The sequence below is a fragment of the Camellia sinensis genome, unplaced genomic scaffold (assembly GCF_055761805.1).
Source record: "Camellia sinensis isolate YWXY unplaced genomic scaffold, ASM5576180v1 Unanchor1, whole genome shotgun sequence".
NCBI classification, from domain to species: domain Eukaryota; kingdom Viridiplantae; phylum Streptophyta; class Magnoliopsida; order Ericales; family Theaceae; genus Camellia; species Camellia sinensis.
The window spans coordinates 26,525,001-26,551,102 of NW_028128987.1; the positions used below are offsets into that span (position 1 = coordinate 26,525,001).

The 26,102-nt window shown below is 35.4% G+C and overlaps 1 protein-coding gene across 2 annotated transcripts in view; it reads right to left on the bottom strand.

Annotated features, from left to right (window-relative positions):
* The window catches only part of LOC114291563 (calpain-type cysteine protease DEK1), a 42,093-nt gene extending 16,438 nt beyond the window's left edge, over window positions 1-25,655 (bottom strand). The window contains exons 1-19 of one of the 2 annotated variants that reach the window (XM_082910781.1): window positions 25,249-25,655; window positions 24,895-25,046; window positions 20,384-20,634; window positions 13,935-14,117; window positions 13,589-13,724; window positions 13,170-13,300; window positions 12,955-13,069; window positions 11,861-12,842; window positions 11,581-11,691; window positions 9,084-9,142; window positions 7,534-7,696; window positions 3,974-4,247; window positions 3,610-3,760; window positions 3,342-3,453; window positions 3,085-3,250; window positions 2,860-2,930; window positions 2,618-2,709; window positions 2,288-2,450; window positions 2,028-2,099 (exon numbers count right to left, since the gene is read on the bottom strand). In XM_082910781.1, coding sequence (XP_082766907.1) covers window positions 2,028-2,099; window positions 2,288-2,450; window positions 2,618-2,709; window positions 2,860-2,930; window positions 3,085-3,250; window positions 3,342-3,453; window positions 3,610-3,760; window positions 3,974-4,247; window positions 7,534-7,696; window positions 9,084-9,142; window positions 11,581-11,691; window positions 11,861-12,842; window positions 12,955-13,069; window positions 13,170-13,300; window positions 13,589-13,724; window positions 13,935-14,117; window positions 20,384-20,634; window positions 24,895-25,019 — 3,357 coding nt within the window. In that variant the 5' untranslated portion in view covers window positions 25,020-25,046; window positions 25,249-25,655. The remainder of the gene's footprint in view (window positions 1-2,027; window positions 2,100-2,287; window positions 2,451-2,617; window positions 2,710-2,859; window positions 2,931-3,084; window positions 3,251-3,341; window positions 3,454-3,609; window positions 3,761-3,973; window positions 4,248-7,533; window positions 7,697-9,083; window positions 9,143-11,580; window positions 11,692-11,860; window positions 12,843-12,954; window positions 13,070-13,169; window positions 13,301-13,588; window positions 13,725-13,934; window positions 14,118-20,383; window positions 20,635-24,894; window positions 25,047-25,248) is intronic. The other variant, XM_082910782.1, reaches the window with a different exon arrangement.
* Window positions 25,656-26,102: the final 447 nt, after the last annotated feature.

Below are 26,102 nucleotides of genomic sequence, written 5' to 3' on the forward strand. Positions count from 1 at the left end.
GCATATATCACGACATACTTTCTATTCCACTTTTTAAATAATTTTTTGTATAGCTTATATTTTCTAAGTATCTTCAATTGCAAAATAAATAGTAAGTACAATTACATAATTAGAAATATTCTTTAATTTTAAGTTACTAATCTCTCACACTTGAACATTATTTCTACGATTAAAGTGAGTGTTTAATTTATTCTGTTATAATTTAACATCGTATGTAATTGTCATAAATTTATTTAAGTTACTCTTTTATAACATGGTAAGACAGACTTAGATTGTTCTCTCATATTGTCTACATCGCAACATACTTTTTAACATAATATTACATATATCATATATGTACACACACATACACATAAATAATTTAACTAAAATTATCATATATATTTTTATAGCACACGATAATCCTAAGATTATGCTCCTACATTGCATCATTTTTTTTAAAATAATTTATATGCATTTTCACATAGACAAACATATAAATAATTCAACTAGAATTTACAAAACAATATTTTGATAAACAATTATTTCATCCTGTGCCTTGCACAACTGCCAATAAATCAACTACAAATTCCATTACAGTATCAATAAAGGTAGCATTGCTAGAGGCAGCCAAAGAATGTAGCATGCCAAATTGCATAATGTCCCAATCTTACCTAACAAACAAAGCACACACAATTTAGTCCACATTAATTGGAGTCTGAAGGGGTGGATTGGGTACAAACCTAAACTTTGATCATTATGTATAAAGTCGGTGCTTTCATATTCAAACCAACAACATTAAGATTATTGGACCAATTTTAACCACTGAACAAGTGGGCCCCTTGCATTAAAAAAATGGGACTCAAAAGTATTGACATCAAGGATAAAAAATTGCTCCAGAAAGATGTCATGGAACAATACAATTTAGTGTGGCAAAAAACTGGTAAAAGAAAATGTCATTGCACAGTATTTCAAGATAACCACAATTTAGCTCATTTTGAACTTTAGAAAAAGAGCATCTATATCAAATTTCATTGTCGCAAGAGAATTCAAATAAACAAGTCAACTCTAGTGGAAGAAAGAGGAGTTCCACTTGCACAATCAGAAGTCTCGATGTCTGTTCACAAGTGGAGTAACTAGAAGCTGCAGGAAGGACAGAGGAATGAAGTGCAAAAAAGTTTGCATGTTAACCGAAAGGACAAATAAAATTTTGGATAAACATGAGAATAAGAAATTAAAATTTTGTTCCAAAAGGACCAAAACTATCAGAAGTTACCCACTTTCATTATTATTAGATTACTAATTTCAACTAATAAAAATTATTCATGAAAGATTTGAAAATGAAAGAAAAAGAACAGTTGACTTATAGATTATTAATTTATTTTCCTTGGTATGATAATTTCTTGATTTCAATATAAACTAGGTGCACATATTCCAAAATAAACTTTCAGGTTTCAGAAACAGGTAGCAGAACAAGTTCTCTATTTCATATTCCAGGTGAGGAACTCTAGGAACAAGTTCTCTATTTCATATTGCAAGTGAGCAACTCTAGGAACACAAATGGACAACAAGTTTAATACTAAGGAACCTTTTACCACATTCAGATCAAGATAGAAGATCACCATGTACATGCATGTGCATCTGTTTATATGTCAAAAGCCTTATATCAAAGATAAATACAAAAGGAATCAAATAAAGATGACAAATTAAAACAATACCGAATAAGAAACAGCATAGTCCTTTTATGAAAAAAAAAGGCTGCCCATTTAGTACACATTAATGTGTGTTTGGGAGGGGAAAGATTAGATACACACCTAACCTTTGGCATAGGCCTTTTATACAATGATAAAAACAAGATTATATTGCACCCTGTTAGAAAAAGACTAGACAGAATTGACTTGATAATGGAATATTTAGAGCCTAGGGTTAACACAAAATATATGAAGCTGAAACTTGACAAAATGCTTCATTTATATGGTAAATGTTGGAAAGATTCAGAACAACACAAAGAAATATTAAAGATCTAGTTCATAAAAAACATAATGCACCTTAGTGGCAGATCTAGCAATTGCCTGAACAGTGGTTTCCTTACTGAGGAAGTGAACAGCATCTTCCATCATCTAGTTACAAAGTGAGCATCGAGTTAAAAAAAGCAGATGGTTAGAATAACTCCCAAGCTGAAGAAATGTCTTACTCAAGACAAAACTCAAAACAGTTCCAAGATGGTAAGGACTATTTAAGAAAGATTTATTCATGTAGAAGCAACAATTCCTCAATGAGACCTATACTCCATAATAGATAATCAAACCTTAAGAGTCAAGCATGGGCGAGAGACAGCAAACCCAAAAGCAGTAACAAGAGTGATTGCTGATACAGCAGCACCAGCAAATGGTGGATAAATTTTCAAACTGGCAACAACACCCCAACCCTCGGTTGCCAATGCAATCCCATAAAGCACAAGGAATGCCGCACTGTTCACAAATTAATTTACAAATGAGAAATAATAAAGAGTGAAGCCAAAATGTTCAAATAGGACATTCAATGCGATTCCAAAGCTTCATTGATTCTATCATCAATGGACTTGATGCTAATTAGCACATGTGAAGCCATGAAGATAAATCAGAGATTCCCAACACACCTGACATTTTTCCCACAATCTGCATGAGCATCATAAATATATACGGGAAGTACCCTTGGAGAATAGACTACAATAGGAGGTGAAAGAAGCACCTGCAGAAAAAAGGAGCATTCTGTAACACACAATGAATATGAAGCAAAACAACTGGAATAAACAATCAACTAATTCAAGACCTAATAATATTATTAGAGGACCAAAAATAATATTCAAAACTTGATTAATGATAGTCAGGTTTAACTCACACTCAACGCCCTTCCAGCCAGAAGAAACAAAAATGAAAAGTAACCAACAGATGCTCCAACAAAAGGTTTATCTGAAATGTAAAAGCAAATATGATAGTTGCATGGTAAAGTGGTACTCTAAAAATTTATTAACATAAATGACAGCAATTCAATAGATGAAGTTTGCTCATCCATGAAAAACGTCAAGCACAGTCTAAATATAATAAATGGAGTCCTTTTATTCACCTTCAAACCATCCAACAAGAAACGCTGCCAAAGCCAAAAGAAAAGCAAGGAAACAAACAAAGAACATCTGCATCCTGGTCAAATAAAAATTGTTTGAAGCCCAGTAGTGGATAACTCCAATAGCCAAAACAATGAGAAGAAGAACCAAAAGAAAGGCTGCCCCAATCTGTCACAATCACATAAGAAGCCAAGTTAGACACATGCACCATAACCAAAGACTAACATAAAATGAGGACACTATAGCAAGCTTTACTCACTGTCCAAGGATTAACAATAATGATAACAGCTGAAATTGCACCGAGCAGAAGAAGAAGACCAATGATAATGAATACATAAACACCTCGAGAAAGTTTCCAATTGTCATCTTTCCTGGGAACAATTTCCATAGAACATTTAATCAGATAAACATGTTTTTATCACAAATGATGTACCAATTTTTAGAAAATATTACACAAAAAAAAAAAGAAAAAAGTACAAGATTTAAAATGTGACATTCCGTTTCTGAACCCATGCTTGTTCACTTACCATTTAATCAAACCAGAACAAAGGCATAGCAATGCTGGAATGCACACTAAAGGAAGTAAAGCAGCAAGAAAATCAGCTTCCAATGGAACCTGGTCAACCCTAGAACTCACAACCTCCCAGTATGATGCACCACAGAAAGCCACTAGGACAACTACATAAAACAAGCAGGGAAAAAAAACTACATCAAAACAATGCTTCCACCTAGACCCAAAAAGAATTTTAGTTGGTTAAATATACAAATATATATATATATATATATTTTTAAAATTGAACTAAATTAAATTAAATAAATAAAAACAAAGCAGTGACAAAGTTATGGTCAATGAGTTGAGACTTAAACTGAAAGCAAACATAGAAAACTTACCTGCAAATATGCCCACACATATAGCAGAAGATAGAGAGAAACGGTATGTTGCGAACCAGGATACAATTGGCAGCACACCAGTAACTACTAAAGCAATTGCGGAAGCCATTGCCCAGCCAAGGTACGCAGATGATGCATACGGAGATGTAAAGCTATCATGCTCACCAGTCCATCCCTTGTAGCGTAAATCATCTAAAGGCTTGGCAGATACTATTGCACCAAGAGCCAAAACAGATCCAGCAAATAATGACATGCAGATGAAAAGAACAACACCCTGACAATGCAAGGTAACAAAGTAATCAGAAACAAAGCCAAAAACTCCAAGATCAAAAAAAGACATTTACATTTAAAGAAATAAGAAAAAGACTTGGTCCCAAAGAACAAAAATTCCATTGGACAATTAATCTCATTACCGAAAGTGCTTAGGAATAAAAAAAATTGCACTAAAAACAATACAACTATGCCCAACCAAAAAAACATAAGGGGAAAAAAATGAATGATACAAATATGCAGCTTTAGGTGATCAAGCCAAATTCGCAAGTGGCAAAAAACAATATTTACCACAAACATTGTTTACAATAACTGCTCTATAAATAAAACTAAACCATATTTAAATAAATAAATAAATAAATCTAGAGAAGATCCCCCGATAAGGAAGTTACTTTAACAAGCTAGTAACAAACAAGCAAGTTAAAAATTCATGATAATGTTGACAGTTGTGGAAGTGATGGTGAGTTTGTAACCCCTGTACTCTTTAAGTCAATGAAAACGCATTTAATTCCTTTATTTTATAGTTGGAATCCTTTTAATTGATCTTAGAACATTGATTGGTGTATCATCCTGTAGTGAAACTAGAACCTTTGGGTAGCTTATTGTCGGGGCTTTATTGTAGTCACTTGATTTACCCAAAACAGAGTTCAGACGAGAGAGCTATGTCCTTTTGTAGTTTGAGTGTCTGGGCCATCAGCACAGTTCACTCGAGTACAACTTTGGTCGCTTGAGCGGTCTTTAGGTCTAGGTAGCTCTTAAGTTTCTGAAACTTGAGATACTGCGAGCCTTGATTCTTCACTAGAGCACACATTTGGCCCCTCAAGCAGTCTACTCATCAGTGACCTGAGTTACTACAAGCTTGAATTCTTCGCTCGAGCACAACTTTGGTTGCTCAAGCGGTCTGTTCTTCAGAAGTCTGACAGCCAGCAAGCCTTCTTCATTCACCGCTTGAGCGCAGTTTTGGTCGCTTGAGCGGTTTGTTTGAATTCAGCACATGAAAGCTGTCATTTTAAGTTAGATTTGTGGGTTCAAACTCACTTTTTGCCCTTGTACTATATATAGACCCATGCACCCTCTCTTTCCTTACTTTTCACTCTCTCTCTCTTCTCTCTCTAAAATCTTTACCCAAACTCTACAAAACCTTCGATCCACCATAGTTAGAGTTAAAGTTTAACCTTGCTCCTTTGATACAAAATATAAAGAGCGTCAAGAGCTTTATTTTGATCGAGACTGATCCCGTTTTCGACATAGTCGATTTTGGGATTTTTCTTCTCCTCCTCTCTATTTGAGGTAGGAATTCTATTATTTATGTATATTTGACTTACCATGGTTATGTGGTAGTTTGTATATACGGTTGTAGTGGTGATAACACGGTTGTAGGGTGTAAAAAACGTAACACAATGGTTGCGACAACCAAAGCAGTGAATTTATTTTTTTTCGCACAACTTGGGGAAAGCTTAATGATAAACATGTTTTTATTTCAAAATAATATTTAATGATGTTTAAAATGGTTCTTGATGAATTTTGTTTGATTCTTAGCCATAATCCAATCTCTATATATAAACAAATCAACCATCAATTATACATATAAATGCATACAAGATATATTTAGAATAGTAAATATATCATAACTTGAATATACATCTTACAACTAATTAAACAGTATTTACATTTAAAAGTTACATGGAGAATTATTAAAAGCACAAAAATTGAAAATAAATTTACATTTAGTAAATAAATAAATTATTTGCTATCTTTAATCGAATATCTTTCCACATCCAAAAAAAAAAAAATTGGGTTAAAGCAAGGTTTTGGGCCATTGGGCTGTTTGGCTGGTTTGATGCTTTATAATGTGTATAAAATTCATAAATTGTAATATAAACTTTAAGCTTTTAAAAACTAAGAATAATGAATAAATAAAAATTTGAAGCCTTTGTCTCTTCCGTCTCCACCAAAGTGGAGATTAGTAGGTTTCACAGTCCAAGGCTTACGGATTCTCTTTCCCCATGGATGGAATGCGGCACTCTCTGACTAATCCCTTTTACTCTCTCTCTCTCTCTCTCTCTCTTTCTGACTCAAACAAAAAATCCCCATGGAATACCACCAAAAAATCCCCATGGAATACCACCAAAAAATCCCCATGGAATACCACCACCAGTGTCAACATCCTCTCCCTCTTATCCATCTCACTCTTTTTCTCTCATCTCATGCAAAATAATCCCCATGGAAGCCCCTGGTAAGTCAGCCAACACCCTCTCCATGTCATCCTCTCTTACCTCATAAAAATTTAAGATTCATAATTTCGTCGCTATAAATTAGGGAAATTTTACCTTATTTGCAATGATTGAATTGTGGTTAAACATCATGAAGTAGATCTGTAGATTGGAGAGCTAAATCTTCTAGATCTGAGCAAGAAAGACTCTTTGAAGGTCAAGCTGTGTTTAACAAATGGGATGTCAAGGTCAAACTGTGTTTAACACATGGGAGGTCAGAATCAACCAAGAGGTATGCCAATAATTGCTTTGGAATATGTTTTTATGCAAAACAGATAGTTGAAGTGCGTTACAGCCATCACAACTACTATAACAGCCATTACATAGTTGATTTTCCATTACACAGCTAAAGCGGGTGTGACGTGTTGCGTCATCTGCTGAAACTGTTGCGTAATAGCCACAACTATTGCGTGACACAACTTTTTAGAACCTTGCTCATGAGATGTCGATCAAACACAGTGGGTCAACAAAATTTGTTGATTCATTCTATTATATATATAGATGAAAATGATTTGAGAAAAAAGAGACTGCAACCAAAGAAATAAGATAGTAGAAAGAGAATATAGATAAATGAAAAGATTAGATACAGAAGAATTGAGATGGTCTGATAGAAATGAGTAGAAGAATAGACAATATAGGTAGAGAAATCGAGAATAATAGGAGGGGAGAAATAGAGATGCTTAGAAGAGAAAAAGTAGGAAAGTAGGATAATACAAATGCGGAGAGCCAAAGCTCTTCCAAATGTTAAATCAACTTTCATTCATCTTCTGAAACTAAATTCATTAATAATTTACAGATACCCTCTAAAACTCTACCCACCCAACATAGTTTTACCTAATTGAACTTAGCCTCAATCCTTAAAACCACTAGAAGTCCAAATAAATTAAAAGTACAGCAACATTATTTAGAAGACTCCTAAATCAATAACAGAATTATCTTTGTAAGAGTCCCACATCAAGGCTGCTTCATAAAAATTGACCGGTGACAAGAGGAAAGAAGATGAGGTACAGAACAAACCTGCTTTAGTCCCAGCAATCGATGATTTCCTCCATGACCTGCACCATCAACTCTTGAAACCCAAAACTGGTAGCCATTACGAATCCATATAGGAATAGCAACAGACAAACATGCCACCATGAGAGGGACAGTCAAAGACAATCCAAGAAGCAGCGATGACTTGCTGCACAATGAAAAACAAGTTGAAACCACTGCCTCAACAATACATAAATATGTAGAGAAAGAAATATCAAATTATATTCATGCATTATGATATCAAAAAAGAAAAAAATGCTCGCATGAATTTCTTTGGCAGAAGATCAGACTGAGTTGTGATTTAATAAATATTGGTATTTAGTAAATAAATCACACCTGTTAACTAATATCAGAAAGCCGAGAACATTAATAACTAAACTGCATTAGGTTGACTGATGGTATATGGCTGCAAGGGGTCATTCAGGCCAACAGAAATATCCAATTGGCAATAAAAATAAGTTCTACAAACACCCAAGCTATGATAACAACTTAGAGAGATGAGATTGACTAGAGACATTTCCAACTGTACCAGAACAAAAATATTATACCAAAAGCAGGATTCAAGAAGAATTAGCATGGTAATACACCATAAAATTCATTCCCAGAAAGTAGAAACTAACATTTTATTAACTGAGGCTTCTTAGGCTCTAATTTCAGCTTGTTCAAAAGGTAGAAATCCACAGTTTGAATGCCATACTGGCCAACAAACCAGATTTCCATTGGTAATGTACGTACCAGTACCAGTAAGTTCTTCGTTAGTTTCGGATTTTTCACTACAAATATTATATATTTATCAAAGATATTGTTCAACACCAAATAATCTTAGTATAAACATAAATATTTATCAACACAGGTATATATCTAAAAAATAATTAAAACAATAAATCATTCAGATAGAAACCAAAATATCCATATAGAATTTCAAGCAAATCTTATCAGGATAGCCCTTTCACCGTTCATGGAAATTATCATCACAATTGCCAAACTTCTTTAAGGACAAAAATTAGAAAAACAAAAGCAAAAGTGGCATGTGTCGGCAACACATGACTAGTCCATCATGTGAGCCATAAAGCATGAAGAAAAGAAAAGCTGGAAATCAACTGCCATTCCAACTTTACGACAAAAATAATAAATAACAAAAAACAAAAAATCAAATCAATCTGATCTAGCAGTGGATGCAGTAGTCAACCATGAGTTCCCTATTCACCCAAATACGCACACAGCAGTCAGTAATGCACCGTTCATTTGAGAACAAGGAAAAGCGTAAGTCCAGCATGTTACTTTAAAAACATACCTCACAAGACCGCATCCGACCCAATTTCAAAAGAATAAACAGTATTGAATAAATTTAAAGATCTCACAGTAACAACTTGAAAAAGAAAGTCAAACACAGAAAGGGAAGGGCATGAAATGTTTAAATCATTCCCCATGCACCATAATTTGTGTTCTAAACAAAACAAGAGTAGAAGTGTAAGAACACATGTATGGGAATGAAAATATAATATTCAAAGTTTCAAACATATCCAGGGTCATACCTCAAGAATGAAAGCAGCAGACTGACACAAGTGCTCAGCAGCCAAGCAACAAAACCATACTGAAAAAACATGGAAAGTTTAGTTTACATACCCAAAATCAATATCATTGCATATTTCATAGATGTAGAAGAACTGGAAAATCTACAAAGCATAGACAAGAACATGTTGAATGCATGTACTTTGCAGTAAATGGTTTTTAAAATATCACGAGTACAATAAGATTACATCAAGAAAAAGGAAGAAAGAAAGAAAAAAGAAAAGGTAGATCCAACAAGAAACTAGACATCAACCATTTTTAACAAAATTTTATGATTTTTGTTTCACAGTTCTTGATGATATCAGTATACCATACCTTATCAATAACGCTATTTTTCACATAGGTAATTGATGTTAAGCTGTTAACTACAGGTCTCCTCCTTTCTCCAAGCTTGCACAACAGATGGTCCGAATAAATTAATGAGGTTTTTCTAGTCGGAAAAATCAACCATGAAAACTATGTACGTAGACGGTGGAAAGGTTTCAAGAGAGAGAACCTCCTCCGCTTGGTATTTGTTTTCTGATAAGGAACGACTTTATAGATGAGGAAGTTAAGGACAAGTAGTCTGTTGCAAAGGGAGGAAAGAGAAGGACCCCATTTGCAGCACCAACAAAGCAAAAAAAGAAGAAATGAAGAATAGGATGGCCAAGGTCCAAACATCCTTGGTTTAGGGAATGGAAATGATTTTGAATCCTTGAAGAGTACCTCCTCTTTCCACCATCAAACAAATTGTACCTTAAATCAAATGACTGCATCCAAAATTTCTCAAATGACATGGGTACAACACCAGGAATCCCACACCCCTCCATCAACCATTTGAACTATCTCATTCAAAAATAAAATTCCTTATATTCATAGAATAAGATTTACATAGCCCCTTAATTGAAAGAAAAAAGTTCGCAGATGATAGCATTTTCTTTTCTTCTTAATGAAAGATGAGGAGATTGAGGAAAAGGTAGAAAAAGTTATTCCAAAAAATTGTTAAATGAAAAACATTTAAGAAACTTACAAGGAAAGGAATTTGATAGTGTTGATGGAACTAGAGAATATAAGTCCTATCATCGACTAAATAAGTTTGAGGTGAAATTTGCACTGAAGAAGACGAAATCAGTTAAAGGCATTAGGACCAAATTGATTACTATTGAGTCTTGGAAATGCTTAGGTAAGGCGGGGTATCTTGGTTAACAAAATACTTTAACAAGATTCTAATGACTAGGAAAATGCCTAAGAGTAGAATAAAATTATTTAGTACCTACATAAAAAAATAAAGAAAATATCCAAATTGCAACAACTATAGAGATATTAAGCTAATGAGTCATACAGTGAAATTGTGGGAAAGAATATCGCTTAACGGTTATAACAACGGTGTCAGAGAATCAGTTTGGGTTTACACTCGGTAGATCAACTATGAAAGCAATCTATTTAAGATTAATAGAAGGGGAAAAAAAAAAAAAGAAGAAAATGAAGGATCTACATATGGTTTTTATAGATTTGGAAAAAGGTTTATGATAGTGCCTAGATATATAGTATAGTAGGTGTTGAAGAAAAAAAGATGTCACCAAAGGGTAAGTTGCAGTTCTAACTATGATTAGATCACCTATAGAAAAAAACTGTGAGTGATCTAATCGAAACATGTAGAAGTGCCTCAGCATGGCCAAGTGATGCTCTGGGCCACACCTTGGGATTCTCGGTGCTTTGAATTATCCACTTGGTGCATTGGCATGCAACTAATGCACTGAGCGCATTAGTGGGGCCTATCTAAAGTATTTGATGGTTCATGTGCCTAGTCTATCTAGGAGATGTCGAGACAACTCCAAGGACTAGCTACACATATATCATTCCTCCTCATATTGGGGGTGACATAGAGCCCATGCACCCAACCAAAAAACACATTTCTTTTTTATTATAAACAGAAATAGAAACATGTAATGCAACCAAATAACACTAATTTGTGCAAAAGTGTGAGGTACAGGAACCAGGGAAGAAGACAACAGGAAAATTAAAAACAAACCATAAAAATGAAACAAAATGACATACACAGAAAAAATGCAAGTAAACCTTCCTGGCACCATTATGTTTAGACCTTTTATATACCTCGGTTCTTCCACCAAAAAATCTACGGTGGAGGAACAAGAGATAATTCAGAACACGGTAAACAATAAAACCACATCCCATGGTAGTCCTTTATGAAAAAAATCATTCCAACAGACAAGACACTACAAGGACAAAATGTAACCATCAAACTTGAGATAATAAAAGTTCAAAAAGCGAATAATTAGAATTCAAATACAACTTCAAGGACTACCACAAACCAAAAAAAAATAAAACTGAAATCAACATTTTGCCGACACATAATTGAAATGTCACCTCCATAATGGATAATCAAGCCAGTGACAACAGACTGATATTGGCAAAAGCAATTTAAATTCCTATCCCATCAAGCCAACTGATTATAAGTACCTTGCGCGGTTTTGAAGTCATAACCATTTCTTCAGCTTGAAGCGACCGAAGGAAAGCCATGATAGAACAGACAACAGGAGATAGAAGCAACACTGCAAAGCCAAATTCAAACTGCAGCAAAAACAAAAACAAAAACAAAAACAAAAAATAATAATTAATAAATATGTAGAACATCTTAATACCAAAATTCATTGACACCAACGTAGTCAATGAAGACTATAAATTGCTCCCGACACTACGAGACAGACAGACACATACACAGGAAAAAGGCCCTCCTTACCTGCTGGTGTACAGCATTTATAAGTTCAACGGTCTTTGGGGGGAAAATGGCCACAATGACTGTTTCGATGATGAACATGAAACTGAAGAGAACCCATGCTCGCTCTGGAGTGCCTGCTATGTGGTGCAAAACCAGTCTGGAAAACTGAAGCCATTTTTCAAGCCCATGAAGCCTAAGTTCCTCAGACAAAGAAATTTGATTGGGCAAAGCATTATCAACACTATTTGAGTCAATGATAGTTATATCAGTATTGTCACGATGATCTCTATCTGCATCCAAACTACTTCTCTGCAGCAGTGCCAGGATAGTTGGATCCAATCCCTTCTCCCTCAACATCATAGCAAAATTAGGATCTAGTCCTTTATCCTGCAACAAGCTAGCCAGTTCTTGATCCCCTTGTCTTGCTCTCTTTTTTAACATAGATGTAAGCCTCGGATCATTCAACTTTTCTTGGAATACAAGAGCTAAATTTAAATCTAGCACTTGTTGATTTGCTGAAGTTGATTCACTCGATTCACAGCCTTGACTCTCAAGACCACTACTAGAACAAACCACAAGAGAACGGTTGTGTTCAAAATTCTTATCAACATAGGATGTTCCTGTTTCAGTCTCTTGAACAACTGACCGAGAGGAACTACTATGTAATACCAAACTCGGCCTGCCACTATCTATGCTTTTATCACTATTAATCCCCTCCACATTATTCCAGCTGTTCACATCACCTGTGCAATGTGCTGCATCATTACTGAGGTGACCAACCTCAGCACTACTGCTGCGTTTCACACTTGAACCACAACCTTCAGAAGAGCTAGACGAACCGTTCTGTTCTTTCCTACGGAACCCCTCCCTCAGGCGAATCACTGTACTCTTCAAGGCATCTCTCCTCGCAGCTAAAGGGTTTGTGACTGATAAATGACGGGAAACAGCAGCCCCTAAAAGCACAGACGCTACAACTGCATAACTAACACAGTGTCCAATGTACCTGTAATGAGGGAGGGGGGAGGAATGAGACCAATAGTAGCAAAACAACTGCAAACAGAACCACGCAATAATGGTTGAAAGGTAAAATAAAATGTTAACAGTAAGAAACAAACCAATAATGAACTCCAAAGCAAATCAGAAAGACTCGTGATGTGCCAGCAACAAAAAGTGCTGCAACGCGACTCTGAAGAAGCTGAAATCCATATAAGCATGCCCCCATGTTCCAATCTGAAAGAACAAATCACCATAACCAAGTGAAGGAATTAGCAATAAAATTTCCAGACAGCAGCATGATTAGTTATATAGATAGAAGTGCATAATGACATACCAAGAATTATAACAGCAGCAGATGTAATTGCCCCCAGCCAATGCTCTTCCTTTGCAGTCAGACCATATAAGATGGAATAAACAAGAAGCACAGCAAGCGATCCAAGGTAGAGAAGCCCAAGATGCGAAGCCCTACAAATACAAACTACGTTAAGAAACATGTGGAGACAGTGAAATTAAGTTCTTGACTCTAATAGAAGCATAACATTAATTGCACAACAATTCGACGAGGGGATATGACCATCTAAAATCATAATTTATAAGAATAAAAGAAAAGGGAGGGAGGAAGAAAGCATGTAAGATAAATCCATAGCAGCAAACAAGCTAGAAAATCCTCATATTATGAAATAAAAATCATGAAAGAAGTTAAACATATTATGAAATAAACTATAAATTTAAAAGCAAGAAAGAATGACTTGCCTTCTAGATTGTCGAGGGTATAACTCGTTGGGATCAGGCGGTTCAGGCAAGCAAGACAAAGGACCCACTTCAATACAATCAGAATATGCAAATTTGTATGCCTTTCGCACATATTCATCTACATCTAAACCATTTCCTGTTTAAAATGGAACAGTAAGAATAATTATAAAATAAAAAAAGGGAAAATAACAATAATAACTATGATCCTAACTAAACCATTCCTTGCATCAGCAAGAAAGCCTTCTTTTTTGGGTGAATCAAGGAAGCTAGTTAATTGTTGAATTAATTCAAGGCAGTAAGGGTCTAATGAGAAAATTAACTAACACAAGCATTTTCAAAGGCTTACCATTAAAGACCATTCTGCAAATAAAAAGCATGTTTATCGCTAGGGCAATTGCTGATACACCAAAAAAGAAACCGGAAGGTGAATATCGCTCAGATGCACTTGAACCTGCTGTAACATACACCGCACAGAGTTCGTATGCACATAGCATGGCAACAGCCAAAAGAAGAAGAACAGCAACAGCCCCTGTTAGAGAAGTGATCCAGTAAATAAGTAATAGGTCAAATATGGGGGGATTTAACAATAACATCTCATATTGAACGTGACAGCATGAGAAATCCAATTGCATCTCAAGATTTTGCTGAAGAAAAAGCTCAAGCAGAGTTCTAATACAACAATAGAGAGTCCAATACGACTGTAGAGACTAGAGAGTAAATAAGTAAAGTGGACAACTAAATCAAGTCAAACTTCAATCAGCCCTTTGCCAAGAAATATTTTCATGAACATTATGTGAAATGCATTTCCTATATTAGCTTTTCATTTTCAAAAACCATAAATTTTAAAAGACTGTCAAATAGACCCCAAAAATCCAACAAAACAACCACAAATTTTCCCCTTCACAGTTTTGTTTGGAAAGTCACACCACTGTTCAAATTAATCAACTTACGTCAAAATATATCATGCTAACTATTGGGGCCTAGCTAGAAATTCTGCTGTGATATTAAAGAGTTCTACCATGGTAGGCTCCAAACTTACGGAACTGGGAATCATAGATTAGTCCCTGGTTCAATTTCCTTTTCAATCAATTTCTTGTGTCCATAAACATCTCACTAAACAACAATTAGTTCTACTAATTGGGGTTCAGCACCCAAATCCTTCTCCATTTGGCAAGCACAAAACTAAAGAAAATAGTACACACAGAAGGTACCCAGATTTTTCAACTCTGTTTGCGTAGAGGTAAAAAAAAACACATCTGGCCCAAATCTAGGAGAAAGAAATGGCTGCATCAAATTGGCATATCACGGTTTCTCCTTGAAATTATAAATCGTAGACACAGTAGGTGCATATCGCCCTACACTACAGTATCATTAGAAACAATGTAATTTTGGTGGGAAAAGAAAGAAAATTTTGTAACTGAAGCTTGAATTATTTTTTTACGCCTGATAGATAAACAGCAATCTTAGATAAACGTTACTAGAACTACTAAGGACACACAACTCCCTTTTTCTTCTCTATTTCTTCACTTTCAAATAGTTTCTCATCCACAAAACCTAAAAGTCAATCTTTCAGATGTCACACATTGGAATGCAACTTGAATTTGTCTACGAATTTAGTGCAGGTCCTTAACTGATCGGATTTGATCTTGATATCTTTATTCCATGAAAATTAGAAGTAGACCTCATTCCTATAAATGTTGGATCAACAAAGGGGATTCCTTTTGGGAGACGAAATAATATTAAAGAGTGATCCATGTAAAAGTTGTGACTTATGGGCTAACTTTGTCTTACAAACCTGTACAAACACACCACTAATATCAGGAAAAAAGAATGACATGACCAAAAGCCACAAGGAAGAGAAAACCAAAATCTGGAAGTCCTTAACAATCCATCCCCTCAACAAGGTACCCATGAACACCAAATTTAAATTTTTATTTTTATTTTTTTGATCAGACCCATGAACACCAAGTAACTACAAATTCTATAACCTAGAGGCCTCAACTACTTCCAATTCCATCACATGTACCCCAAATAATACCTTGACATCTTTCCTTCAAAATCAACCACAATTCCAAAAATCAAGAACAACAGCAGCATTCATCGTGCTTTCAACCATGAAGGCACCATGACAACATAGTCTAATCTTACCAAAAAGCTGATACAAAATATTACACATGAGGGCACAACTACTTAAAAAACATTACCGCAATAATGAGGAAAAAAAAAAAAAAAAACCCTCCAAGCAATGTAAGTTGACCCAACCTCAAAATCTTATTCAAGACTGTTGTGCAAACAAAGATGGAAACTGTCAACCACATTAGGATTATGCAAAAGGAATTTTTTGAGGAAAAGAGCACCACTCCACCATTAAAACCTTAGTAGTAGTAGGAAACCCCAGGGGTTGGCCTAGTGGGTGCAGCTTACGGCTTGGGGGTGTGCTCCCTCCAGGTCTCATGTTCAACTCTCACTAGGTGCTATCAACTCCTTGGGGCCACGCTCGCGGACTCTGCCTGAGATTTGCTTGATCTATGTGGAGGGGTCTCTTTGCATGGGTCCTAGAATTAGCCAAGGTGAGCGAAAGTTGGTTCGGACACTTGGTCATAAAAAAAACTTTAGTAGCAAGAAATTTTTACTTGGATGATGTTTCTCACTCAAAAAACTAAATTCCACAGTCCTAAGTAAGAAATTTGCTCCCATCAATGAAGAAATTCTCTCCTAAATGAGATAAAACCTCTCAAATGTACAAATCTCCAATAAACAAAAGAAAAATAACTCAAACTTATTCTAGTACTTTCTATTTACATAAATAAATAAATAAAAATTCTATCAACAAGAATGAATATTATGAATAAAATAAAAAGAAAAATGGTCAAGTACAAAAGGAGGGAGACAAGAAGTCCATCGAGATAAAAGGGAAAAAAAAGAGAAGGAAAATACATGTTCACATTCTACAAATGGCTCTCCAATCCCTAGAAATTTTAAATTTAAAAAAAGTACCCCTTTAGAAGCAAGGACCCACTAGCGCCCAAAAAGAGGTCAAAAAACAAATCCTTTCCCAAATGCTTTCAATATCTTCTTCTTTTCCTTGCAAAATTGCTGGCATTCCTTTCAAGCCACAAGACCCAAAGAACCGCACAAACCACACAACTTCAAAGAACTTGTGCCTTGCCATTTGATCCAAAACCTCGAAAATCAATACAACGCATATGCTCACAACAGAATAGAATAACCCAACCACCGCCAAATAAAAAAATCTCCACCATAAAGAAAAAGCATAGGGACATTGTAAGAAAAGATGATCCATGCTCTCCTTACATAACACACCATTGTCAAAACAAGTAACAATCTGCCCCTTTTCTGTGAATTACGTCATTAGTATTAAGCTTCTTGTGAAACACTTAACAAACAAAATTTGTACTTGACATCAAGCCTAATATTTATTCATATTTCAACACGTACGAAGAAAAAAAAAATTATTAGAATATATTTATATATTAATATACACAACATATACATGCTCCCTACCCCTACTCCCGCCTCTACACCTGCTTCATCCAACTAAGATTAAAACAAATAAAATATTATATTTCACACACAATACACCCTCATTGACAACAAGCATAGTATACTATGCCCATTAGCTTAGTTATAGTTTAAGGGTACTATAAATTTCCACATTTGAATAAGAACAATGACTCTTTGTCATGTCTGACAAAAGTGATCATCAAGCGAAGAAGTGTCATTTTTCACAATGAGTGTGTTGTAGACACACAAAATAAACCTTTAAAATGCAGGATGGACGTGTCATAGCATTGATAGGAATTGTAACAAGACAAGTTTTGAGAGCCATTCATTTCCCGACATCCCTCCCCAAATCTGTCCCAAGCCCATCAAAGACCATAACAGGACAACTATAATGAACATACATGAATAGCATAAAGTAAACTGTACCTAGAAGGCCTCCTGGCTTGAGAGACTGCTTGAAGGGTTGAAAGTTAAAAAGATTGTTTTTTATTGTGAAAGGAAGAAATCTCTGGGACCAAATGGTTTTACTATGGCGTCTGCCTGTTATCTATTTATTTGTGGCCATTCTCTAATCTTTTCACTTTCTCTCATACCCTTTCATGTTGTAGGGGGTCCAAAATAAACAGTAATAATAATATCACTTAGAGAGGCAAAGCTATGTTAATGGGTCAATAATCTAGGAAGGTTGGAGAGTGAGTAGCGGGGTGAGAGTGGAGCAAGTGATTCAAGGAAAGAATATGGCAGTGCAAATGGGCAGAGCATATCCCCTCAAAACCCCTATACATTCTTTTTGAGCTTTGGAAAATGGGTCCTATTTATAGGATTTTGCTTGATACTTGAATATACCAAGTAACCAAATAGTGCAGCGACATGTGTCGCAGGATATTCTATCCTAAACCATCAGACCTTGGTAGACGCACGTCCCTTGACATGTACTATCTATTTGGCACAAAGCCCCAGCAAGTGCTACTTTACTATTTGTTTGGCACAAGTTTCAACATGTACCTTTTTTGGTGCGAATCTCAACAAGTGTCGTTTTGGTACAAACCGCTGGAGGTGCACCTACTTCGATGGCACTCTCTGCAATGGTACTCGCTATGGCACCCGCTTTCTCAGTTCAATTTCCCAAAACATGCACTCTTAAGACTTATGACCTGCTATTGGTCATGCTTGCGTCTACCTTAGCGACTTATCCACTTTTAGCCACCTAACCACAAACTCCCCAGCTACCTAGGGCACGGGCCACAACAAGGGTTGTGCCTCGTACCAAGCCCAAGGGGGCTTCCTTGCTCCTGTCAGTGCAACCACAAACTCCCTAGCTTCTCAGGGCACGGGCCACAGCAAGGGTTGTGCCTCGTACCAAGCCCAAGGGGGCTTCCTTGCTCCTGTCAATGCAACCAAGGCAGGTCCTTGACTTGGATAAATGGAAAGAGAGACTCTTACTTTCGGGCTACCCTGCTTTCATCATCGATGGGTCGCCACAGTATATCAGTATCTTCGGCGCCTGCTATCGACACCAACCAATAAGCGTTGGGGCCTGCTATGAGTGCCAAGCTATACATGCTTTGGGCCTACTATCAGCCCTAGGTTGCTAATCCCTTACGGCCTACAATTAACGCCAAGCATCTATGTATCATTTTGTATGGAGCCAGTCTCCCTCAAAGGCTGCTATCACCTTAGGGAGCTGCGCCTCATAAGGTAGTTGCGGAGGTTAAAGTTGCCTCGACTCCCTTCCCCTCAACTAGTGTCAATGGCGGTGCTGCAATAATCTTTTGATAGGATGGCAGCGCTGAGGTGGGGTTTGCCTCAACAACTGGGCCGCGGCATGTAGTACCTCAGCAAGTTCTCTTGGATACTTGTTACTCTTGGCCCATTTGGCCCAAGCGGGTTAGATCTGGTTTAATCTTCTGGTTGACCCATTTCCTTTGGATTTTGACTCATTTCATTTAATGATACTTATTCGCCTAAATTGCGACTTTAGTGATAAAGTTAGTGCCTTAATTTCTGCCCTTCTACACATGCAGATCTTAGCCTCTAATTTTTTCCCTTGGGAGGTATGTTCCAAGATTGTTGCAAGGTGGTAAAAGGTGACTTGATAAAAGTTTCATGGAATTTTTTGTGAATGGAATTATCAATGTTTGCACTAATATTTCCTTGATTTGTTTGGTCCCTTACAAGAAGAATTCCATGAAAATTGGGAATTCTAGATCTATTAGCTTGGTTACATCGTTTTATAAAATATCGGTTAAAGTTTGTCTATGAGATTGAAAGCAGTCTTGAGAGATACTAATTCTATTAATAGGAGAGTTTTTATTGAGGGTCGTAACATTTTAGATGTGCCATTGATAGCCAATGAGGTGGAGTATAGAGCTCAAAAATACTCATTTGCAACCTCACGATTGTGAAGAAGTGGTCATTTCATGAAAGTCTTAAGAAGTGGATGCATGGGTGTCCAACTTCTTCTAGCTTCACGATTGTTGTTAATGGAAAGGCAAGAGATACTTTCATCTACCTCCATTTCTATTTACTTTAGTGGTTGATGAGATCTTGATAATGCCCCCTTTACCTAATTGCCCTAGATTACCAGAGAATATCCAGGAAAAGTTTCAACCTGCTTTTTTATGTGAGTTGCTGCATAAATCTATGGTAACCATACACATTAATTAAGAAGAGAGTCCAGCAATCGATTAGTAGATGACCCTATGATTTACTCAAGCGTTAATCACAACAACAGACCTAAAATATTTCATGGGACTAAACACTTGACCACACAAAAGCCTTAACCTTTTGGGGCCATATTGGCTCCTCAATCCAAACCCCTTAAAAGAGAAGTAACAACCAAATTGGAAGACAAGGAACTCTACAAATACACACACACACACAAAAGGGGTTTAGAAATCCAAAAGAGTAAACAAATGTAAAGGAGATTATTCAAATTGAAAAGATGAGAAAGGATCCATTAATTTAATGGTCATTTCAACTTTAATACAGGTCCCACATCTACCATTAAAACATGAGAAGAAAAAGACCTTGAAATAGAAGAAGGGAGAGAAACTTCAGTAACATGGACCACTTAAACTCTAGAAAGCCTTACTGTGGAAAGAAAGTTCCAATATGAAACTTGCCAAACTAGTAAGATAAGTATATCATGATGGAATTCTGATTTTTAATTTTTAAACCCTGGTTGAAAATAATAAGTCTAAATAATCGTATCAAAGACAAATGTAATTTATTCAAAAAAAATAATCAATAACTTGAGTGAGTGCATACTTGAGCTTTGCCATTGTGTCCTCCACCATAGCATAATAGAATAGAATGCCAAAAGAAGAGCAGTTCCAGCCATTATCACAGCCAGACCAATTATATCTCGTCCAAGTATTAAAATTAACCAGCTTCCCCAAACAATGAGTACCACGATTGGAGAAATAACAATCATCCATGCAAACAGAGACAAGAAACCACATAGTATTCCCAAATGAGGTCCTTGTAAGAAATTTGGCCATTTTCGAGCAAAGATCCAACTGAAAAAATATAAAATGGCATGATCAATAGCCTTATTACCATAATTGAAACAAACTACAGGCTAAGGAGGACACAGTAAGTGTGACAAACTGTTATTTAAGAGTAATAAACAAACCAGTTACAGTTGCTCCAGAAACAACAAATTAACCATTCCATGCACACAAAAAATGAAAATCAAGAATATAATACAAAATGAAAAATGACAGAAAACTTCTATGAGATTTTACAAGCTCCTCCAAAGATGCAGGCATATGGGAGTTGGGACAAAGAAGGATATTACCATGAGGGTGGCCAACCAGTAGAGTCTCTTTAAATTTTACTCAATGGATTGTTCAACTAGTTATCGTCAATTCGACTTTTTTATTGTATAGAATCCATCAAAAGCAACTTTCAAATTACTAGTAGACCATAAAAAATATAAATAAATAGCATGTAGAAGACAAATTTTGATCAATTTTCAACACAAATTCATCAAATAATCCATCCAAAACTCTCTTTACAAATATAAGAATTTAGTGAGAGATTAAAAAGATTGAACCAACCTAATATGGAGTAAGCAACAATGATTACAAAAAACGTGTAAATCTTCCAGCAAAAATATTTAGGGGTACTAAACAACATATTTTATATTGTTCTCTAGTCATATTCTTCTTCAATCAGCTTTTTCTAGCAATTGAGGTGTTGTACTAGTTTATGATTTTTTTTATGGGCTATACACTTGATTGGCATTGACCCTCTTAGTTGCAACTATTCAAATGCTAAGAGTTTGTAATCTAAAATCTAAGAAGCACAAACACAGACACAGACATAGACACGGGACACGGTGATTTCAAATATATAGGGGCACAGACACGACTTGGACACGGCAACAAAATATTTTTTCATATGTATTTTTATTTGCTATGTAGATTACTATTACATTGACATACAATCAAAATTAACAAAAACTAAAACTAATTCAATATTTTATTTAAAAAAACCACTTTCAAATTAATATTTATCATTTATATCTTCTTTATGAATGATTTATTAAGTATTTAAATCTAAGCAAAAAGGAACAAACATTCAACATCCAAATCTACCATGGCGTGTCACCAAAGTGTCCCTGCCGTGTCCCCTGAAACATATATATATTAAATAAAGGGACACGCCATGTGGTGTGTCCCCGCTGTGTCCTCGTGTCTGACACGGCTACAACACTTATTTTGAAGTGTCAGTACTTCATTGTCTAAAATCATAAACTTAAAAGGATTCCTCAACTTTCCAATAGTCAGTCCCCCCCCCCCCGCCCCGCAGGGGCGTTTAGTTAAGTTATTTTTCACTAATAAGTAGTACCAAACACTTGACATTCACTCCCAAAAGAAAAAAATGGAAAATCAAAAGCACCCTCCTCCATAAGTTGCAATAAACAAGGACACTTTTATTTTTGGTTAGACCATAAGAATTTTGCATAGGTTGAATCTTTTATTAGAATTTTGAACGGGAACAATCTAAGAAGCACAGACACGGACACAAACACTGACAAGGACAGGGCAATACAACACAGACGCAACATGGACACACCGACATAATTTTCAAAAAATGCAAGGCATGGCATGTGGAGGATACACACAAAACACATAGTTTTATGTATTCATTATATATCATATATATAAATATATCATTCAAAGATAATAACAAAAAATGTAACATAATACTAGTTTTTGTAAATCTACATTAGTTTTATTTTATCTTGTCACCCTAGGTTATTTTGTTCAAACTTATAATTAATTTCATGTGTGTCCAAGTGATGGACAAGTCTGTTCTCTAAGTGTTCGAAGAGTGTCTAGATCTAACAATATTAAAAAATAATAGGACACGTTTGGATGAGTGTCCCACATGTGTTGAAAAGTGTCTGAAAAAAACATGTCTCATAAGGGACAATGCATTAGACATATTCAAACCTTCCATACGGTGTCCTTCGTTTGTAATTGTTATTGAAAAGCTAAGTGGGGGCATGTGGAAGAAGAAGAAGAATGTAGTCAAGCAATAAAAATAAAACCACAAACCAGAAGTAGCACAAATTACGCTGTCATCACAGCTGTATTTGATAGAAATATTACACCATTATCATATTCAAAAAAGAAAAAAGAAAAAAAAAATCATATTTCAATGCTAGAAAAAGTGTTGTCATGATGATCCTTGAACAATTTCAACCACTAATCAACCAAATGCAAGAATAAAATAATAAATCAGCCAAAGGTACGTAAATCTATGTTCCATGGACTCGAGTACAAGTATCGGGTGCGGGTGCAGGTGCAAGTCCAAGCGTCAGACTTTCATAAACTTAAAACCTAAGATATTAGGATATGTATCCAAAATTTGGATAGTCCAGGAATGCCTCATGGACACATATTTCATATTATATGATATTTTAAGATAAAATGTTAAAATTATGTCAAATTTACTTAAAATTAAATACGATTTAAGAAAAATATGAAATTTTTACCTCTCGTCCATGTGAGAGGCTAGAAAATATTTCCTTACTTGCAAATGTGAGTTTCTTCTTCTTCATACATCATTAACAAATTCGAAAATTCAAGTGTTTGAATTGGATACTAGTGTCGAACACATATCCTACACATATCCTGCACCCTTACCCTTGTTATGCTCAACAAACACAAGTACTCTGAGGGAATTAGAAGAATCCATGTAACACAAGTAGAAAATATCATTTTGTACTGCTTGAAAACGTAACATTGTTGCAACCCCAAAGGTTGGCCTAAAGGGTGCATCTTGGGACTTTGGGGTGTGCTCCCTCCAGATCTCAGGTTCAACTCCTATTAGGTGCTATCAACTCCTTAAGGCCACACTCACGGGCTTTGCCAGAGATTTTCCTAATCCACGTGGAGGAGGTGCTTTGTGTGGGTCTCGAGATTAGTTGAAGTATGCGTAAGCTAGCCTAAACACTCCGATCATAAAAAATTAAAAAAAAAAGTAATATTGTTGCCTTATTATTGTTCATAAGATGGATAAATGTTCCTCTCCATTTTCTTTCATAATTGGATCATAAAATTGGTTTTGCCATCTTAGGTCCCCGATTTTTAGTGTTTATGATTTTCTAATGCTTGTTAGCATATCTTTCTACCTCTGTGTTACATGAACTCTTTTATTTCCCCCAAAACACTTGTGTCCACCAGGTATGAGAAGGGTAAGGGAGCGGGATATGTGTTAAACACCCATTCCCAATTTAGACACTTGAATCTTCAAATTTCTTAATGATGTATGAAGAAGAAGAACTCACATTTGCTACTAAGGAAACATTTCTAACCTCTCACATGGATGACCGTTAAAAATTTCATATTTTGCTCATTTGTCTTTTCACATGCATGGTTGTTAGAATCTTACAATTCATACAATTTGATACAAGTTTCAACCAAAGCGATTTGATTCATGCTATTGAATCTTAAATTGAGTGAATCTTACGATTTATTGTAATCTAGATTTGTTTACATAATGTATGAAGGAGCGTCGTTTTCTCCAAATAGAATAAGAGATCAATTAATTACATTGATATACATGGTTTTACATGTATATACATATTTACAATCTAGTAATATTAATATTAAATTCATTTTAAACATTGTGTGTAATATAAGTATATACATATATCAAATTATAAATTAAGATTCACGATTCAATACCATTCATGATTCAATAGTTAGCAAAATGATTCATGATTTGACAACAATGCTCACAAGTCTATCATATTTATTTTTTATAGAAATCCCTAAAAAAGTGTTGGTACTGGTTTTCAAAACATTCAAACAGCTAACTATACATTGTGCCAAGCTCCCCTAATTGCTGCCATCTATTCAAAATAAGCATATTCTATTCCAAAGCATTTTTCTCCGTTTCCTATATGCATATTTTGTGCTCCCCTAATTGCTGCAATCATATTCAAAATAAGCCTATTCAATTCCAAAGCATTCCCCTTGTTTCCTATATACATATTTTGCGGATGCCATTACACATTTCTCTTCCCCAAGGTGTTCCTAGCAATTGGGATCAAGGCAGACAGAAACATGAAGATTAGAGTATCAACATAAATTAACAGAATCTCAACACAGACATCTTCAACAAAGCATTCAAGATTATGCGAGAAAAATAAAAATGCACTATACTTGCAATTTAGAAACTAGTAAAAAATGGAGGCATAAGTGAGTGAACACATGGTCCATAAAATATGCAAAATAGTAATGGGACATGATGATAATCACCTATAAATCCGCCACGGCCGCCAATTTACTGCCCAGAGTAGAGAAAAAGAAGCTGAACCCAAGAGAGAGAAAAGGGTCCCGGAAATTACACATGCCAATATTAATTCACGCTCGTCTCCTTCCATGACTTTGTTACCCCTTTCCTCTCCCAACTACAACATACAAACATCAAATCAACAACAAATTCAGGCCCACACTCTTTTTTTCTTTTTTTTTCCTCCGAAAATGAAACCCTAAACCCAATTTCAATTTCAATTTCAATTTCAATTCAAAGGTAGAGTTTTCAGAGCAAACAAATAATGAGATTATAGTGAAGGCGTTGTTGTGTAAGAGATGAGAAATAATAGGTTTTACCTACTTCAGTGAAGTTGTCTCAACTGCTTCGATAACTTCCAGTGCCAAAATTGAGCCATTCCTCCACAGATTCCCAGCTCTCTGCTGCAAATAAGGCGGCTTTTCAGCTCAATCGAGTGTTTTCATCTTCTAGGGTTTTAGAAATTAAGAGAGCGAAAAGATGGAAATCGTGACTTTATCTTCTTTCTGTTTCTTCCAATTGTTTGTTTGGAGGTCGAAAGAGAAAGATAGATAGAGATAGAGAGAGCGAGAGAGAGAATAAAAAGATTAAAACCCTACAATCCTGTGTGTGTGAGTGAGTGAGAGAGGCGTTACAAAGAAAAGATAGATAAAACCAAAAAAAGGGGTTTTGGTTTGGTGTTTAGAGAGAGAGGAAAGTCGCTGGAAATCAGAGACGGTGTAGTCACACACAATAAAATAACAGCTGTCTGTTACAATGCGTCTATTGTCTGAGCGGATGCCATGCCCACGCTTCATGTTTACTCGTGCTTGCTACGCTCCAATCCCCAATTTCCAAATCTCTTGTTTCTATTGTGTTTAGTTGGAGAATTTAAAAAAAAATTAAAAAAAAAAAAGAAAAAATGTGTGAAATTAGGTGAAATATGAGATATTTCACCTAACTTTTCTTTTTTTCTTTTCCAAACCCCTCCTAAAATCTTCTAACCAAACACAACGTTAGTTTTTAAATAGAAATTTAAAAATTTAACTAACAATTTTTTGTTTCAATTATTTTTTTAATTAATTTTTTTTCCAAATAATTTTTTTTCAATTATTTTTTATTCAATTAATTTTTTTTCCAATTAATTTTTTTTAATTTAAATTTTTTTTCAATTATAATGTGTATAATCCCATTG